General features: G+C 36.5%; 1 protein-coding gene and 1 long non-coding RNA gene across 7 annotated transcripts; one reads left to right on the top strand and one right to left on the bottom strand.

Annotated features, from left to right (window-relative positions):
- Nucleotides 1-4,592: 4,592 nt before the first annotated feature.
- LOC137242209 (uncharacterized) lies at nucleotides 4,593-5,889 on the bottom strand. Its single transcript, XR_010950126.1, has 3 exons — nucleotides 5,823-5,889; nucleotides 5,576-5,752; nucleotides 4,593-5,514 (listed from the first exon to the last, which is right to left on the bottom strand). It is a non-coding gene; the product is annotated as an uncharacterized lncRNA (long non-coding RNA).
- A 6,689-nt stretch (nucleotides 5,890-12,578) lies between these two features.
- On the top strand, nucleotides 12,579-19,828 carry LOC137239951 (uncharacterized). 6 transcript variants are annotated; one of them, XM_067765764.1, is made up of 8 exons: nucleotides 12,579-13,508; nucleotides 13,565-14,004; nucleotides 14,073-14,450; nucleotides 14,521-15,317; nucleotides 15,713-16,164; nucleotides 16,234-16,435; nucleotides 17,761-18,125; nucleotides 18,185-19,827. In XM_067765764.1, the coding sequence occupies exons 4-6, from the start codon at nucleotides 15,115-15,117 to the stop codon at nucleotides 16,344-16,346; spliced, it is 768 nt and encodes a 255-aa protein (XP_067621865.1). In that variant the 5' UTR covers nucleotides 12,579-13,508; nucleotides 13,565-14,004; nucleotides 14,073-14,450; nucleotides 14,521-15,114; the 3' UTR covers nucleotides 16,347-16,435; nucleotides 17,761-18,125; nucleotides 18,185-19,827. The 6 variants fall into 6 exon arrangements, 5 of the variants coding, with proteins under 5 accessions (XP_067621865.1, XP_067621864.1, XP_067621863.1 ...); XM_067765763.1 differs by lacking the exon at nucleotides 16,234-16,435 and having other exon boundaries at nucleotides 12,584-13,508; nucleotides 14,521-14,680; nucleotides 14,867-15,317; nucleotides 18,185-19,828; XR_010949563.1 differs by having other exon boundaries at nucleotides 12,588-13,508; nucleotides 14,521-14,981; nucleotides 18,185-19,825.
- The last annotated feature ends 222 nt before the right edge of the window (nucleotides 19,829-20,050 follow it).

Raw genomic sequence — 20,050 nt, forward strand, 5'->3', positions numbered from 1 at the left:
TTAAATCTCGCACCATAAACGATTAAGTAGTTAAAGCGGATTTGGGCTCCTTAAAGCAAAGGAAGCAACAAGGCTATCCAATCCCCCCAGCGGGTTAGGGGGGGTCAGAATATACCCGCGGTAGGTATGCCTGTCGTAAGAGGCGACTAAAATACCAGATTCAAGGGGCTGTGTAGCGCAACCCTGCAGGTTGCCAGCGCAACATATAGCTTCTCCAAACCCAATTGTCAACCTCACCTATCCGTGGCGAATCCTGTTTCACTAACAGACGAGGCTCTGGCGACCCTAAGCTCCTTATGGAACTTGGGGTTGGGGAGGGAGGGGATGGCCTGAAGGTTTAATGTGGCCACATAAATCGTTCCCGAGATGGTCGGGCCAGCACCTTAATGGTGCTGTGGTACCGGAGCGTACCGGATCTGTATCCGGCAAAGGACCATCACATCGATAACACTCCCCAAAGCCTTCGGGGAGCAACCTTATCGCTACAACAACAACAACAACAACAGGCTATCCACTCATACACTAATACCTCATGTTGAATAGTTTATATAGTTTGTAAGAATGTTGTAAAGAAAAGTTGTTTTCATTAAGACAGATGTGACGGCCAAAATGATGCAAATCTTAAATGTTAGGTGGTCCTAACCGTTAAAGCCGTTTAATTTAATAGACCCGAAACCGAATAGGGATATCTCTAACCTCGATACTAATAAGCAGGGATGCACCTTAACGTTAAGCTTATCGTTTATCAAAAAATTTCCACCGTTTCCGTTGAAACACTTCGAAATATTATCGATAAAGAAATTATCAAGATAAATTGTATCTCGTTTTTAACCGAAACGAAAAGCTTTCGTTAACGTTAAAAACGTTAACGAAAACGTGATACTTTATGTTTGAATTGTGCTGGCAATGCTATAGCCATGGTGAAGCCGTAAGGTGGCAACAACGAGCGCACATACACACACAAACTCTATGTAATTTGTTTGTGTAATTCGTTGGTGGTAATGTCAAAAATACTCTGAGAAATGTTCATACTGTCAAAATTCATGAGAAAAGTTGCAATCAGCTTGGATAATGCTTTCACCTTTAATGACTCCGCCATCAATCAGCTTTGCCAGCATAGTTTGAAATTAATAATCAACATAAACGATTTGATTTCGTTTTGATATGGCAGAAAACGAAACGAAATCATTTCGTTAATTTGACGATCTTAACGTTAATAAACGAAACGAAATGACTTCGTTTCGTTTATTAACGTTGATTATCGTAACGAAATGATATCGTTTCGTTGGTTAAGCATGCCTGCTAATAAGTATGCAGGACATTCAATGATAATCAAGTTAAATCAAATTTTGGTTTGTCTTCGCAAAATCAGCATAAATAAAGCGAGTTTAGTATAGTATAGTATAGCCATTGTACATGGACCTGCAAAGTGTAAGTCCCTTTCATTATAAAATAATTGAAGTCAAGTCGGTCATGACATAGAAGGGGTGAAAAAGGAGGGAAGTAGTATAACAGCGCCCGTACCAAGCAGATCTTAAAATTTTTTGTTGTTAGTTCTTGTTGTATTCCGTGTTTTATTTCACGTTTTCTTTTAAGAGGAATTGGCAAATTTAAAGGGAAATGTAAGACACAAAAGGAAATCCAAGCAGAATTCAAGAATTCTTTTGTAATAATTCAATCATCAGAAATTGTTCTTTTAGTAGTACTGGTGAAAATTGTATCTGTTAATTCCTTTCTGTGTACAACAATATCACCAAAATTCAGGCATGCTTAACCAACGAACCGATATCATTTCGTTACGATAATCAACGTTAATAAACGAAACAAAGTCATTTCGCTTCGTTTATTAACGTTAATTATCGTAACGAAATGATATCGGTTCGTTGGTTAAGCATGCCTGCCAAAATTACACCAACCACATGGAAATTTTAAACTTTTTTTTTTTGTAAAAATCTCTTGACAGAATAAAAGCATTACTTTGTTGCCTTCGGATTATTGCTTCCGAAATTAAAACACGTCATCTGAAATTTTTGGACATATATTAAAAATCGACGCCTGTGGTAAATAATTCCTTCCATTCAATACTCTATATTTAATGCCAAAATCAATATAGGACTACTGCTACTTTTTCCTCAAAATATACTAAAATATAAAAACTCACAAATAGCTATGAATGCGGAATACTCTTAATTAAATATCTCGCATATGTGGAGCCAAGTAACCATCGCACAAATTGTGTAATTTTCGTCAGAAATATAATAATACGAATTCAAGCGATAACAAATTAGTTCCTGACGTATATTTGCTTGTCGGGGAAGCCTTTTTTCACTTCCCTTTAAGTTCATCGCGTTTAAATAGCAAATTGTTTAATTTCTCGCAATTTTTGACAGCAGACCGACAACTTAAAATCTATTTTAAAAAACTAAAATCGCGCTCATGTCATTTTAAATTTAAAATACTTTTTTAGAGATAAAATAGTGTTTAAGTGGACTATAACAGACTTAAAATGATATTTAATTTATAACCATGTTTAAACCAATAAAACTCTATTTTATTTCGACTATGATTACGGGCCAATGATTTCACTCTTCATCAGCTCTGGGCGATAGGAATTTGTCGATGCCTCAATTATCACCCACAAATCACGAACACAAGATTGGGCATTGCGCATGTAAAAGATCAGCTGTTTTTTATGGGCAATTTTTACGTCATTTTCCTTTAGCTCTTGTTTTTTTCTCTGTTTCTTTCATTCGCTCAAGCAGTCAAGTATGATGTAGCTGCGCAGAACGAAGCAATTTTGAACTCGTGAATGCGCAATCTTGTGTATGTGATTTGTGATTGTCACCTGTAGTCCGAGATATTCCCTACAAGAATAGTAATAAGGATTTGATACACCACACGATATTTGCTAGGGCATCGAGTCCCGGAAAACTTCTCGGATTGTCTATACATTTGGTTTTATTCGAAAACCAAAGAGGTTTGATCTTTGAAATTTTCCATATAGGTTCTAAGGGACTTTCCCACCGAGAATGATTTTTAATTGTTATTAACAATTAATTAGTAATTTGTTGTTAAAGTTACTAAGGTACAACGGTATAACTATCTCTTTTTATCTACACACGAGCATTTTCACAAGAATTGTATGCATAACTACAATTTTTGGGAGGGGCGCAACAAATTAAATGGGGTTACACTGAAATGGCAGTCCTAGGTCGGGAAAATTCCCGAGTCGCTCCGATACATAGAACCGGCTACTTTAGGAAACGCATAACTACAATCTTCAATGTGTATATTTTATGTGTTTACTTTTCGCGAACACATGCATGCAGCCATTTTATCTAATTCACAGCTTCCTTGGTGGTACCAGATGTTTTAAATAGCACCAACGAATGAAAAAGGAAAACGGATCCTTTTCATTCCACTTATATAGGCCCCTATTATGAGCATCTTTCGATCTTCGACTGTTGTCGAAAGAGCTGATCGAACGAATTTTCATTCGGTATTATGACGCACGTTCGATGAAGGCAAGCTAGCACATTTCCATCAGCTGTCAAATAAAATAAAATAAATAAACAATAGCAGAACTAGTTATTAAATGCAAATATTGAAAATAAAAGTATGACTACGACGAAATTTTGGTTTGATGATTCGTCAGATGAAGAGAAAAGCTTACTGGAGTTAGCCAGAAGTAGAAAACGCGTGAGGGATGCTTCAAATCCTTTGAAAATGAATTCCACCACGTAAGTATAGCCTTCTAAATAAGTTGTTAAATTGTTGAAATTATAAGTTTTTTTTATAGATTTATTCCAAACTTCAGACTGTCCAAAGAAGCGTTCATAGACTTGTTGTCCAGTACAGATGAACTGCTTCAGCAATGCACAAGAGCCAAGTCTATTCCTAATATTCTAAAATAGGCAACAGTTCTCCGGGGATCCTACCAACTGAGCATTGGAAACGAAAGTGCACTTGTACTTGCCTAGCCGACTGTGTCTGTGGTTCTATCAGAGGTGTTGAATGTCTCGGAAAATTTTATTTGTGAAAGATGGATAAAACTCAATTACGAAGAGGCTGAGCTACATCAATCAAAGTTGCATTTCTATAATGTTAGCAGAATTCCAAGGATTATTGGCTGTGTTGATGGCACGCACATTAAAATTGTTGCTCCCAAAAAAGAATTACAGCATTATATTACAACAGAAAAGGATTCTACAGCATTAATGCTATGATTGTAAGTATACCATTTTGATATTAGTTTCAGGTTGTAAATACATAAGTATACATCCTTATACAAATATTTTTTAGGTTTGTGACCATTCTATGACTATACGATATACATATAAATGCAAAATATCCGGGAGCAGCACATGATTATTTTGTGTTCAATATGTCGGCTTTGAAATCACATTTGGAACAGGAAAGAGCCCTTCACTACACACCAGAAAAAGCAATACAAATTATAAGCGTGTATGCGGCTTTGCACAATACAAATTTCTGTAGAAGAGTTATCTAATGAAGGGGACGACATGATATCCCATGAAATTGAGTCCACAACTAACTCGGAAGCAGAAGAAATCAGAAACCAAATGTTGCGAGTTTTGTAGATACTTCATTTTATTGAAATAAAAAATTCATATACATGTATATATATAAAAAAATATTTGGTAAATTCATTATGATTCTTAAAAGCTAAAGATTTTCAGTTTTCATAATCCAGTCGATTATATTTCATGTCCCCTTCATTAGATAACTCTTCTACAGAAATTTGTATTGTGCAAAGCCGCATACACGCTTATAATTTGTATTGCTTTTTCTGGTGTGTAGTGAAGGGCTCTTTCCTGTTCCAAATGTGATTTCAAAGCCGACATAAATTTTTTATTCTATTATAAATTTGTTATAAAAAATATCACTTCATATGTATGTTTAAAAAAAAAAAAGAAAATGCAGGTATTGTTCAGCACTTAAAGCTTAAATATGTGTTGGTCTTATTTTTTCATTTGGCTTTTATACAACTCCAGCTTTTCCTTTTTCAATTTCAAAAATTCGCGTTTATAATAATACTTCAAACTATACATACTCTTCGCATACTTTTCTGTCTCAAGAGCACTTTTTTTGATCTATTCCAATGTTTTCAGCATCTATTCTTGAAAATTTTTTTGATTTGCTGTCGGCTCTTGCAATAGTGTGAGCCTATCGTTTTTGCTGCACCTTTTTCGATTTGCTTTTTGTGGCCTCTCCTCATCAGGTGCACCACTTTGTCCACTTACTTCCAAATTCTCATCCGATTCTAAGTTATCACTATATAATCGCTCCACAATCATATTCACATTCTTCATTCGCATTAGTACTAAGGCCATGCTCTTGTCCAGGTGGATCTACACTGGTCTGAAGACTTAACAAACCCTCTTCTGAATGCGTAAAGATATTTAACCTGTTTGGTCCACCACCAGTTGCACGGTATTCCACTATGTTCTCCGACATTTTTCTTTTTGTTTTTGACTTCATGTCAGCCCACACCTGAGACGACAAAAATAAAGTTGTATTATACAGAACTGACTTCTATGGTTCTTTAGTTCACCTTAATCCACTTTTTCGTCGTTCTTACTGGTGGTCCTAAACAGTTCAGCTCCACTGTTATATCATCCCACTTTTTTGTTGCCTGAACCTTTGTGCAAGTTCCTTTTGCTATATGAGGATTTTCTTCCATAATTGAAACCAGCCTTTCAAGCTGTTGTTTTGTACTCACACCCTGGACCTATATAAAATTAATTCAAATAGTTTAAAATTACTACTAGGTAGTAAAAAAGTAGAACAAAAAAAATTACATTTTAAACCATTCTTTTTCTATTCGATACAGCGTAGATAACAAATTTCTATTCGCTACAAAATTCGGTACACAACGAAAATTTCGACAGAGATGAGGTGTCATAATACCAACTTAAAATTGGATTTTCGATGTTCGATAACCAACGAAGATCGGAGATGCTCATAATAGGGGCCATATATTTCACGAAAAAATGCTGCGCTTTTTTTTTAAATAAATTTCGTTCATTTCATAGAAAAATAGAAATTTGGAATAAAAAATTGCGCGTTTGAGTAGTTTTTAATTTATACATATTTTGATGTCCGGTAGCACTATATTTAATATTAAATAGTGATCAAACTATAAGCCTCCTGTGCGTAGGGTGGTGTTTTTTAGGATCGGGGGATCACAACTATTGATATTAGAGAAAAATTACAAAGTTTACAAATGGCGATGATTACCAGAAACTGTTTCTGAATTTTATTTCTTCATCAGATAGCTTCTCGGGAGCTGAGTATTAAACTCCAAAACTCCAACATTCATACTTTATACGATTGTAAGGCACTCAGCCATATGAATACCCCGCTGCTCGCTTTGCAAATGGTCTCAAATGGGGTTTTCTTTTCTGGCTATAGTGTTACGCTTTTTGTACGCCGCGCAAGGGTTGTTGTTCTATTCTAAAAAACAGGCAACGCCTTTACGGGGTATTTCGTTCTTTTGTGAAAATTGTTGCCTGCTCGCAACGCAAAAGCGTTACACTTTTACCCTGTATAAAATTACGGTGTGGCAGTGCAACTCTGTGAAACTCTCAATTCGCTCTTGAGTTCCACCAAAGAGGATAAATACAATAAGAGCCGTCACTCGTTATTTTGTGGCGAGTATCTCGCTGGAAATTGAAAAAATTGATGCCGAATGTTTTCTGAGAGGGACATTTTTAATTGTCTCGCATTTATCCATGCCGTGTAGGCCCCTTGTGCAACTGTGATTTTTGGAAAGAGAATTAAATAAATTAATTAAATACAGTCGAAAAATAAACACAAATACCCCACGAAAATGTATAGTAGACATTTATAAACATCTCGCCCAAAAAAAAAGTAGCGACTACCTCTCAGTATACATCGAGTAAATGCCAAAAAAATAACGAGTGGCGGCTCTTATTGTATTTACCCTCTTTGGTTCCACATATACTCTGTTAATATGAGTGCACAGATCACCTACCAGATTGCACATTCACGAGTTCAAAATTGCTTCGTTCTGCGCAGCTACGTCACAGTTGACTGTTTGAGCTAATGAAAGAAAGAGAGAAAAAACAAGAACTAAAGGAAAATGACGTAAGAATTGCCCATAAAAAGAGATGATCCAATGTTTACATGCGCAATGCGCAATCTCCTTGTGTGATTTGTGATATTACTGAATATGGTGAGATGAAATGTTCTTTGTATGCACTATAAATGTGGACAATTTTCTGTGGTAGGAGTAAAACTATTAAGGCTTTACCATTTACTTAGGCAACAATTTATTTCAGAAAAGAAAACGCTATAAGTGTTACCTTTTTTGTTGTTATTCCTTTATTCACCATTTAAATCAGTGGTCACCAAAACTGAAACTGTGGCTGTGTTAGTAAGAGTGAAATCATTGCGCTGGTAGCAATTTAATACATTGTGAATAAAACAAGTGTGATATCTTATCCAACAACTGCCTGACTGGATTGTAGATGGCTTCCTTTTGGCATTTTGGCAGCGTTTTCACAGGATTTTTAATATGGCAGCGCATACGGTGGCCTATCTTCAGCGAGTGATAGAAAGACATACAGGATGAGAGCACGATAGTCATTCTGAAAATCAGGTGATCCATTATATTTGTAATTTGGACGGATAAAGCTGGAGACATTGGTGCTTTATCGGTAACCGTATCGGTAACCTTATAACAGCTGATTCGACCAATCTTATGAGAATCAATGCAATCGATTATTGGTGCCGCTAAGGTCGTAACCGTATCGTAGCCAACCAATTGGAGTTTGGTTTAAAGCCAAATTAAACTTCCTTAACCCTAACGCCATAGTCGTAACCATACCCATATCCATAACCATCTCAATGTGATCGATTAATGGTGCCTTAACCTAACAATCGTGAAAATTTCATAAAAATGAAGAAAACGCAAGAAATTACAAACATAATCCACAAAAAATAAGTCTCTTAGTCATACCGTATCCAAAACAATGAAGAAAAACTAAAAAAAAGTCATTAAATTCACCAACTCAAATATATTTAGGTTATGGATATGGCGAGAAACCAAAAACCAATTGATTGGATATGGCGTTAGCGTTATGGTATGGCACCATTAATCGATTACATTCCTTTCCATAAGGTAGGTTCGATCAGCTGATTTATCTGGTTATAGCTTTATGGTTATAAGTCACCATTAATTCGCCCTTTACCGTCGTAACGATAAACAGATGATTACGTTATGGATACGGATACAGCGATACGACATACGGCAACAATGACTCCGGCTTAACGTTTTATAAGACGGTGCACCACCTAATTTTTATCGAAAATTATCAAAGGTGGTATCAAAAGACGCGTCTTGACCTCCATTTTAAGAATCCGAAAGCGGAAATCAAAATTTACAAAAAACCGTAAAATTCCCCTAGAGGGTCCGAAATATGGGGCCCGATCCATAGTTTTTTTTTTGCATAGAACACCTTTATGCATTGGCGGCCTTTGGCCGCGCTTATAAAAAATTACCTTGGGTGGGTCAAAACTAAATGCGCGCAGAGCACCTTTATGCATTAGGTTGCGTATGTGTGTACAACAAATCTGCCAAAAAACAACAACCACATGAAAATTTCAAACGATTTTTTGCTTATATCTTTTGACAGAAATAAAAATTTCGGATTCTAAAAACGGAGGTCGAGACGGTCTTTTGATTAGGTGGTGCACCGTCTTATAAAACGTTACCTTTTGACGTCTATGCAGAAATTATCACACTTGTCTTATCCACAATCCCTACAAGCCAGTAGTCACCACTTCACCCACACATTCAAAGCTTTTTCCGCTCTCCACTAACACATCGACGTTTCATGCTGTCATCGAAATGACAGTTCATTAATTATTCCGGAAAACATTAAAACGAAGAAAAAATATAATTGTTGAGATGTTAATAAAACTCTTACAGCCTCTCGCTTAACCTGGTATGTAAAAAGGAAAAATTCTTGTGCTTTTAGTTGTGACATGTGTTAGCTGTTTAGGCACTTCTAAATGTTGTAAGTATATTACCCTTATATGTTAACCTGGCGCTTTAACTAGAGGCAACCAACTCCTCTTGCCACCAATTGGAATTGGAAGATTCGATGTCCAAAACCAAAAAAAGGTACCTAAACTAAACAAAGGTGGTATCAAAAGACGCGTGTCGAGCGCCGTTTTTAGAATCCGAAAGCGGAAATTAAAAATTTTGTTCCACAGAACACCTTTCTGCGTTGGCGGCTTTCGCCCAAAATAATATTAAGTTGCGTAGAATCAACGGGATGGCCTATAAGGTTTCATGTGGTCATACTAAATCGCTCCCGAGATGGTCGGGCTAGTACTTTAATGGTGCTTGTTCCCGGAACGTACCCGATCTACATCAGGCAAAGGACCAACAAAGTCCATAACGGGGAGTGTCATCGGTAGAACAACAACAACAATATTTACTTTCTGCTTTTCATTCATACGTATGTGCATATTTAAATAATAAAAAAAATGTTGGCTTAAGTGCAGAATACATACATTTGTCAAATTAAAAAAAATGATATGAGTATCGGCAAATACAAAATACAGAATCGGCAGTGGTGTTTATGGTGAGTTCAACCGTATAATTTTTTTGGTGCAAATAATAACTATAGGGGTAATTCCGCGTCAAAAGGTAAATTTTATATTTTTTTTAAACAAAATATCTTTAAAACTATTGAGTCAATCTTGAAAATTGTAATGTCTTTAGATAGGTAATAAAACAAGGTTTTGTTTGATACATACAACATCTATACTTAGAAGAAATTTCTATAATAAAATTATGTTTATATGGGAAAATGATTGCTAACTTATAATAAATCGAATAACAAGTCGAAAAAATGTGTTATTGACAAAATACTTTAATACTATCGTGTTGAAGATAATTTCATTAGCTTTAATTTGGTATATATATCTTTATATTAGAAGGTATAACTTGATTATTTAGAGGCGAAAAACAAAGAAGGTGTCATATGAGTCAAATAATTTTTATCGATGTAGGTATATATATGATGTTATTTATATATGTATGGGTTTGTGCATTGTATTAATTAATTGCAAAAATACATATTGTATAACATAGCTAATTTTTTATTGCTAAAATATACGTCAAAGGTAAACTATTTAGAATTTTGCATTGTGAGCGAGCTGATATTACCTTATACCTCTTATGTTTATTGTTATGTTAGGCAAGGTGCACACGAGGCTACGCGTCATAGACGCGTACAAGATATTTCATATAGCTACAACTTCTCTACGCCTCAAGATCTGCACACGAGCGTCGCTACAAAAAGCAAACAATCATTGAAAAAAATAAAAAATTTAATTTCTTCAGCTATATCCGTCCCCGAAACCAAAGGAATATAGGTATTCAACGTTGTTTGCATCCCCGTGCCTTTGTAAATTATGAAAGGCAATTTTAAACCACCGCGGACTAGAGAAAAGGTGATTTCTAGTTTCCAACACTTTTTAGCCTTTTAAACGCTTCAGCAATGTCTAACCAAGCTGTTGTGGTGTTTAATAGTCTTTTTCGCTTTGGTAATGTACCTTTCACGCACTTTTATTAACTAAAGTAACATTTTTTAACTAATTACACAAATTTGCATACAAAAAAATGTAAACAAACATCTTGTTCTTCCTTTTTTTCAAGCGTACGTACGCTCAGCGACCAACATTGCTGTACGCTTAGCTACACGAAAATTTCATGCTTTGTCGCTTTCATGCAGCTGACGCCTCGTATGCAGCTCTCCATTCAAATACATGTGTTCGGCATCAAAGCGTACAAATTTCGCCTGCAGTGTCTATGACGCGTAGCCTCGTGTGCACCTTGCCTTAGCCGATCCAACACCGGCTGCGCCATGCACAGAAATTCTGCGTGGAACACCTTTCTGCATAGGCGGCCTTCGGCCGCGCTTATAAAAAATAACCCTGCCCTCCAAAAAACGCGAGTATTCTATAAATAATGTAAGGAATACTCCTTTGGGAGTATAGGACTGCTCCAAATCTAATCTGTATTAATACAAAAAATGTGCTCCAATTAACATTGCGATGTCCTAGGAGAGGAGTAGGTGATCCCACGCTCGCTTTGTTTATGAGTATTCCAAAGTACTTTCACTGTAGTACTCCATGGAGCACCCACAGAGGATCATATGCCAAAGTACTAAAGAGGAATTGTTTCGGAAAGAATTATCGAAGTGAATTTAATTTAAAATGAAAGTAAATGAAGAGGGGCAATACAACTTCTATATTTTATACTACGAATATTCTTATGTTATTTGGCATTTGCCTGAATAACGAAACTAATATAATACGCATACGCACACGTGAATAAAGAAACCAATATAATATGTATACATAAAACCAGTGCGCTCTTGCATTGTATCAGAGATGCCAAAGTAAAATTTTATTATTAGTTATTTGCATGCAATATTTTACTTTTGGCAACTCTGTTCGATCGTCATCGTGTCGTGATCACTGTCGTTAAAAAACGAGCAATTATCGGCTGATGGTGGACCGCAAACGCATTGCAAAGGAGTATTGTTAGAGTACTCCAACATGAATAAAGTGGAACACGTAGTCCAACAATTTTTGCAGGGTGGGCTACGCCATGCCAAATCCGGGTATGTGGTATAACCGTGGCTACCGCCACGGTGATGTTGTTGTTGTTGTTGTTGTTGTAGCGATTAGGTTACTCCCCGAAGGCTTTGGGGAGTGTTATCGATGTGATGGTCCTTTGTCGGATACAGATCCGATACGCTCCGGTAACACAGCACCATTAAGGTGCTGGCCCGACCATCTCGGGAACGATTTATATGGCCACATTGAACCTTCAGGCCATCCCTCCCTCCCCACCCCCAAGTTCCATGAGGAGCTTGGGGTCGCCAGAGCCTCGTCTGTTAGTGAAACGGGATTCGCCGCTCGAAGGTGAGGTTGACAATTGGGTTGGAGAAGCTATATAGTGCGCTACACAACCCCTTGAATCCCGCCACGGTGATGTCCTTCTGCGTAGTACAACCTTCTGCGCAAAATTATTAAATTTACCAACTCAAATATTTTTAGGTTATGGATATGGCAAGAAACCAAAAACCAATTGGTTGGCTATGGTATGGTTATGGCGTTAGCGTTATGGTATGGTACCATTAATCGATTACATTGATTTCCATAAGGTAGGTTGGATCAGCTGTTTTATCTGGTTATGGCTTTATGGTTATAAGCATTGTGAATGATGACTAAGTGTGTTATCTTATCTGTGAACTACCTGGCAGGCTGTTCAATATGGCTACTTTTCAGCGTTTTGACAGATGTTCATTATGGCGGCGCCTATCTTCAGCGGGTGATAGAAAGTGAGACAGAATGAGACAGCGATAGTCAAATACAAATCAGGTGATCGAATCACTTTGGAATTTTGACGTTTATGCAGAAGATATCACACTTAGTCATCATTCACAATGGTTATAAGTAACCATTACCCTGCAAAAATCGTGTGACCAAAAACGCACACAGCCACACGAATTTTTGACAGGGGTGACGATTTGGAATGAAAAATTGTGCAAATGAAATAGCATGCTGACAAATTTTGCTTTCCCACAATGTATCGTGCTCTCTCGCACCTATTATTTTCATAGGGATAGCAAAATACGTCATTTTTGCGTGCAAAAAAAATCGCCATTTCTAATTCTGCAGAAAAGTTGAAAATTTTTTCAATTTGTGTGATTTACATTTTGCAGAAATTAATATACGCAATCTTTAATATTTTTTGGTCTACTAAAGTGTGTTTTAGCAAAAAAACTCATATCAATGTGTGCATGTTTATAAAGAAAGAAAGTGAAATATGTAATTGCATAGTATAAATAATCGTGAGCAATTCTAATGCAGAATAATAAATTTTGATTTCCACATACATACAAGAAAAAAATTCTTGTTACCATTAAGATTTATTATCCAAAATTGAAAAAAAAAGATTAGAAAATACGGTGTAAAAAATGGCTATGTGTGCAATAAAATAGCCTCTCTTGTTGAGATACCCATCCATGGTCTCCATTAATTATTGTGACGGAGGTGTGTTTGCAGCAGCAAAGTGAACCCAAACAGTGTAGGTCGTGGTGGTTGTTGTTCGTGGTCCGCATCAACTGGACCAGGTGATTCAATGACGCCACATCCAGTTATACCAAGGTATATACCACAAGAGCAACCGGGTAATGCAAGGCCACGATAGCAGCACCAACAACCTCCCAAGGCTGGCTATCATCGTTGATTTATAAAAAAACAGTGTTGTGCATCTTTAATGCTTAAATATTTCCTCTGTTGAAACAGTTTCCACGTTTCACTGTTCAACGAAAGCAGCAGCCAGCGTATGCCACCACCGAACAGCTGATAACAAAAACTTGGATGCACAGCAGTTTAAAGCTAAAATGGAAGTTGAGGAAATATCTGAAAATAAGGTAAATATATGTTTCGCGTTATTAACAAAATCGCCCTAAATTTTATGAATTAACAGATCGCTACGAACGACAAAGCACCCGAACGTGTGATCAAAGAAAGCACTACAGAAATTATTGCCGGCAGGGCCGTATCCTACAATCCAGTACAAGAATTTAATCGTGATTTAAGTATTTCAGTACTTAATGTATACTCAAAGCGGTTGATAAGAGAGCGGGAAGCGGCGGCGCATAAAAATCCACAAAATACAAAGGAAAGCAAGCAATGCTAATGACAAGAAACCATACACGGCTGGTGGTGTAAAATACGACGATGGACTGCGAATATTGGAAGCGCTTGCTGCAACAGGTTTACGTAGCATAAGTTATGCAAAATAAGTAGCAGGCGTGCGTGAAATTGTTGCAAATGATCTATCTAAGGTGGCAGTAGATTCCATTAGCGTAAATATGCGACACAATGGAGTGGAACATTTAATTGTGCCAAGGAAGGGGATGCAATGTAGGTTTGATATACGAATCAATAGCTAGTGATTTAACTGTAATAATCAATAAAAAAATTCGCAATAGGACTCTCATGTACCTTTCAACTTCATATGAGAAGCGTTTCGATGTTATAGACCTAAATCCTTATGGTTGTCCGAATCGCTTTCTGGATGGCGCTATACAATCACTGACGAGTGGGGGTTCATTACTTGTAACTGCGAATGGTATGGCTGTGCTGGCAGGCAATACGCCTGAAGCCTGCAATGCCAAAAATAGTTCTGTGCCTTTGCGTATGAAATGCTGCCATGATATGGGATTGCGTATACTATTGCATTGCATTGAAACGCACTCTAATCGTTATGGAAAATATATTGAGCCACTTTTGAGCATTTCTGCCAATTTTTATATACGCGTATTTGTGCGTATGCATAGTAGTCAAGCGAAGTGTAAATATAGCATGAGGTTGGTATACAGCATTTTGGCCTTTTACCACAATCCAATTACTTACCATATCTTTATATTATGAACACAGCAAACAATGAATGGTATTTCAATGCACTGGTTGTGATACCTATACGCTACAGCCTATGGGTATTGTAAAAAGCAAGATCTCAGATAAAGGCAATGGGGAAGTATAATTCGGTATACCAACTGTTAATACAAATTGTGCGCATTGCGGTGATAAACATCATGTAAGTTTCAACTATCCCACTTAAGTATTTAAACTCGAATAAATCAAATTATTTCCTTCTTACTTAATTGGTGCTTAACCGTTTAAACGGTTATGTCCGTTCAAAAAGGCGCGTCAGTCGCTTTTTCAGAGGGTTAACTGGCACCAATTGTTCACACCAAATTGTTTCTTATATTCCCAAATATAGATGGGCGGTCCACTTTGGTCGCATCCCATACATGACCCAACGTTTGTTGAAGAATTGCTACAAATCATAGAAGAAAAACCGCTAAGTGATTTGGACACACAACGTCGTTTAAAAGGTGTGTTATCGGCGGTATGCCTGAACTTGTATTGGGTACATGAGTTTTTATGTAAAAAATATTCATCATATCCAACATCAATACCTCGCATTCAATTGTGGACACTGTACGCACTACATTGGGTTCACGTAATATGGACAAGCATATTGTTGATTCCAGTGGTAAGGCCACAATTTCAAATGATGGGGCAACCATTAATAAACTATTGGATAAAATAATAACACAACGTAGCGTGCTCAAGTGGTATAAGCTTATCTGGAAAAGATATTTCGTGACGAAAACCCTGGAAGATTACCGCGCCTTGTCTGCTGTGGTTCAACAAAATATAACTTGGATGTTTGTTGCTCTTTTCCAATTTTCCTGAATACAAATGTCTGGATTGGAAAAATTTCAAGCAAATAAAGCTTGGCGTGCAAAAGTCAAGAAATTACTTGTCATGCAACGGTAAATGCTTATAAATATATCATTAAAATTGTATGCTTGTTTATGATGAGCCATTCGAGTGAGCATGGAGATGGATGTTTTAAATACTGTAGAGTAAATTGGCTTACTATATAAGAATTTGAAATTTTTCCAAATCTTTGACTCAAAAGTAGCTACTAGCTTGTAGAACTTTATTACTTTACTTTTAAAAAGATAAATCACTTTAGCATGGTAATATATACCTATTATTAAAAATTAATACAAACAATATCTTCAACATTTTTTTCTCGATTCACGAACACATTTAGAAAGGCTACAACGCCTGCTAAAGAGCCGGTATCTTGCCAACGCTTTAGCTTGGATTTAGAGGAGGATCTACAAACTTTGCTAGAAGCACGCGCAGCTCCTCGTGTAGCGAATGTGGATCAACACGAAAGTAACGTTGCTGTTAGCGGAAATGCAATGAACAAAATATTTGAAATGGAGGATGAAAATAAATCCAACAATGCAAACACTAAAAAGAGGATTCCTTATAATTTTTCAACTAAGGCATCTTGTAACGAAACTATATTCGAATGCCAACAGCAACGTACGTCTGATGAAAGTTTTATGGCTTTGGAAAAAATTTGTGATAAAACAGCATCCGATCCTGACAGCACACTATTTAAGTACATACATAGCGAGAACAAGGATATGGTTAAAGAAGATGCTAAAAAGCGCAGCGCCGATGGAAACTATTTTAAAATCCCTTGTAAACAAGGTAAGTGAATATACAACATATTGAAAATTGATAAGATTGCGTGGTATAAATTTAATAATATAATCTTAGAACTACAAGAAATAGATGAAGAAGCACAATCACTGCAACGTCTATTGCATGACTTATGCGTACAGGAGCAGCATCAATTGGATAATGAAACTCCTTTAAAAAGTATTGAGTAACACTCCTAGAAGATATTGAAGCGCCATCTAAAATGTGGGACTCCACAATAGTGGGCGATACCACTTTACAAACTTCACCTTTGAAAATGGTGAGACTTTTCAGACCATCTACTATACTAGAGGAAAATTGCGAAGATCAGTCTAATAGTTCTTTGGGTGGTGATGATGCATCATCACACACAAGCTTTCAAAAGTTGGTGTCATGTGGGGACACATTGCAAGAGGGGCATACATTTTGTATGTCGGGGTTGATTCTGGATAGGTAAGAGTTTAACCTGTTACAGTATCCAGAACGAAGTTGAGCTAGAGTGACTCGCTTTTCTCTGGGGAGTATGCGTTCCTCTTCCGTGAGGTTTGGATACTTTTCTTTGAGTACTGGATTCACCGGGCAATTCCTAGCATAAAGGTCCGACGCTTGTTTATGGAGTTCACCAAGGACCTGCTTGTGTTTTTTCGCTTCATACGGCTGAGTTCTCAGGAGCCGTATTTCCTCAAAATGCTTACGGAGATGACTCCTTAGGCCCCTAGGCGGTGCTGGTTGACCAATCAGATGTCTGTTGGGATGCTCAGGTTTCTGGGTATTCAACAGGAACTGTTTGGTCAGCATCTCATTTCTCTCCCTAATGGGGAGTATTCTCGCCTCATTATGCAGATGGTGTTCTGGGGACGTAAGAAGACAGCCCGTGGCAATTCTGAGAGCAGTATTTTGGCAGGCCTGTAGCTTCTTCCAGTAGGTAATTTTTAGACTTGGCGACCTATGGGTGACGCATAGCACTTAATCGGCTGGCTAATTGCTTTGTGTGTAGTCATGAGCGTTTCTTCATCCTTTCCCCAGGTACTGCCAGCGAGGGATTTAAGGATTTTGGTACGGCTCTGAATTCTCGGAACAATTGCGGCTGCGTGCTCACCAAAATTTAGATCCTGATGAAAGTCACACCCAAAATTTTAAGGTGTAAGACAGTCGGTAGGGTAATGTCATATGATCGACATTTGGCGCGGCCATGTTTTAAATAAGATCACCGCTGATTTGGTTGGTTACAATATCAGGTTTCGCGAGGCGACAAAACTGGAGAGATTGGGGAGATAGCTGTTTATTTTATTACAAAGCTCATCGGTGTAGGAAACAAAAGCATAGGTGTAGAAGCAATAGTGACTCATTCTGGTGGTAAAGGTAGCTATTGATATGTAGAAGTTAAACAGAAATTTGATGAATATGAGTTTTTTTTAAGTTATTGCAAAAAAGCGTTGAGGATTTTTAATATCTTACGAGGTACCTTCGTACATGTTTCTAAGAATGAAGAATGAGACCTATTCAAACTTCGCTATACTTTAACATACGATACTTTACCCCATTTTAACACAACTATCATTTATTGATTTTATTAAATTTTATAAAATGTTTCTTCCTCCACAGTTCCATTTCCGTATTGGATGGTAAATATGGCTTTCGCATTTTCTCCATCAATAACTGTGACAAGGTGGAAAAAATCTATGCGCGTAAATCGCAACATATCTTGGTCGAGCGTTTCTTCAATAGCTCTCTAGTGGTGATGGTGACAGCAGAGAAACCCAACTGTTTACAAATGTTACAATATATCAATTGCGTCTACGGCTCAAATAGCCACAGTATATGAATGAATCGAACGCACCTAATTGTCTGCCTAACGGATAGTATACATATTCATCAAATCGAAAATATTGCATCAAACGAACTGGGTCTGAATACTGAAACAGTACACATATTCAAAATCGATGAGGGGGCTGTGATGATGGTATAGGGTGAGTTGCTGAATAACATACGAAAACCACTTTAACCCATCTATATATTTGCATTACAGCTAAAGCTTTACAAACAGCAAAAATTGCTGGCGCCAAGCAATTGGAAAAGGCAGTGAAGCATTCATCACACTGTACGGATGGTGCAAAGTTAGAAACTGCTGTTGTAACAGCTGCCACCGACACAACGGTCATCTCTACTTCGCCGAGTAACGCCTCGTCCGACTATCTATCGAAGACAGTATAATCATATGTTTTGCCAACACAGGTTAGCGATGTGCTTGCACAGGAAAAGATTTCAATTGGAAAACAAAAACCAATTAAGAGACTTTATTTATTATTAAAGTATTTACTTTTCTTTATATCAACAGTATTAATTTAAGTTGCAATATCACGTACATATATAATAAGGGATGTGATACGATTGCTGTCGGAATTAGATTTGAAACCAATCAATACTCCTGCTAAGGTTTGCAGAATTATTGCTTGAATGATTAGATTTAGAACAATAACGAGTCTGACTCAATTACTAGTCGTACATTTTTAAGTTCATCAATTACGACAGCAATCGGATTCCACGACACCTTTGAATATTCTTTATCTGAAAAAAAAGAGTAAATCTAATCTGAATTTCTAATTAGCTTTAAGTTGTAGATTTAAATTGATTCAAATAATTGGAGTTTTTTCTAAAGCTTAAAATTATTTTCTGTTCGCTTGGAAAAGATTTCAATTGGAAAACGAAAACCAATTAAGCGAGTTTATTTATTATTAAAATACTTACTTTTCTTTAAATGAACTGTATTAATTTAAGTTAAAATTTCATGTTCATATATAATAAGGGATGCCGTGATACGATTGCTGTTGGAATTAGATTTGAAACCAATCAATACTCCTGCTAAGGTTTGCAGAATTATTGCTTGAATGATTAGATTTAGAACAATAACGAGTCTGACTCAATTACTAGTCGTACATTTTTAAGTTCATCAATTACGACAGCAATCGGATTCCACGACACCTTTGAATATTCTTTATCTGAAAAAAAAGAGTAAATCTAATCTGAATTTCTAATTAGCTTTAAGTTGTAGATTTAAATTGATTCAAATAATTGGAGTTTTTTCTAAAGCTTAAAATTATTTTCTGTTCGCTTGGAAAAGATTTCAATTGGAAAACGAAAACCAATTAAGCGAGTTTATTTATTATTAAAATACTTACTTTTCTTTATATGAACGGTATTAATTTAAGTTAAAATTTCATGTTCATATATAATAAGGGATGTCGTGATACGATTGCTGTTGGAATTAGATTTGAAACCAATCAATACTCCTGCTAAGGTTTGCAGAATTATTGCTTGAATGATTAGATTTAGAACAATAATAAGTCTGACTCAATTAATAGTCGTACATTTTTAAGTTCTTCAATTACGACAGCAATAGGATCCACGACACCTTTGAATATTCTTGATCTGAATTTCTACTAAGCTTTAAGTTGTAGATTATTCAAATAATTGAAGTTTTTTCTAAAGTTTAATATTATTTTTTTGCTCGCTTAGAAGAGATTGGAAAACAAAAACCAATTAAGCGAGTTTATTTATTATTAAAGTTCTTCTGTTTTATATGAACTGGATTAATATAAGTTCCAATTTCATGTATGTACATATATAATAATATTGAAAATAATAAATATTGAAAATTCAATTTTTTTGGTTCATATTTTATTCATATGGCTGCTCCAGGTAAAGTAAATCTGCAGGTAAAATTCACGTTATATGGCGGTTATATAAATGGTAAAACCGCAGTAAAATTGATTGTCAAATGGCTCGAAAATGTAGAGTGAAATGACGGAAAAATGACCGCCATTTGACGAGCATTGTGACGTGTGTGAGCAGCACAGTGCTATGCTCACATCCTATAAGTGGGAGCGGAATGCAC

This window comes from Eurosta solidaginis, chromosome 2 (assembly GCF_040869045.1).
Source record: "Eurosta solidaginis isolate ZX-2024a chromosome 2, ASM4086904v1, whole genome shotgun sequence".
Classification (NCBI taxonomy): Eukaryota; Metazoa; Arthropoda; class Insecta; order Diptera; family Tephritidae; genus Eurosta; species Eurosta solidaginis.

What these genes read in the sequence shown, in the direction of transcription:
- LOC137239951 (XM_067765762.1), top strand. Translation starts at nt 15,115, where the DNA reads ATGGACAAGCATATTGTTGATTCCAGTGGTAAGGCCACAATTTCAAAT. An exon ending in CAACAAAATATAACTTGGAT is followed by an intron (nt 15,318 to 15,712) that starts GTTTGTTGCTCT and finishes GAACACATTTAG; the next exon opens with AAAGGCTACAACGCCTGCTA. An exon ending in TAAAATCCCTTGTAAACAAG is followed by an intron (nt 16,165 to 17,760) that starts GTAAGTGAATAT and finishes CTTCCTCCACAG; the next exon opens with TTCCATTTCCGTATTGGATG.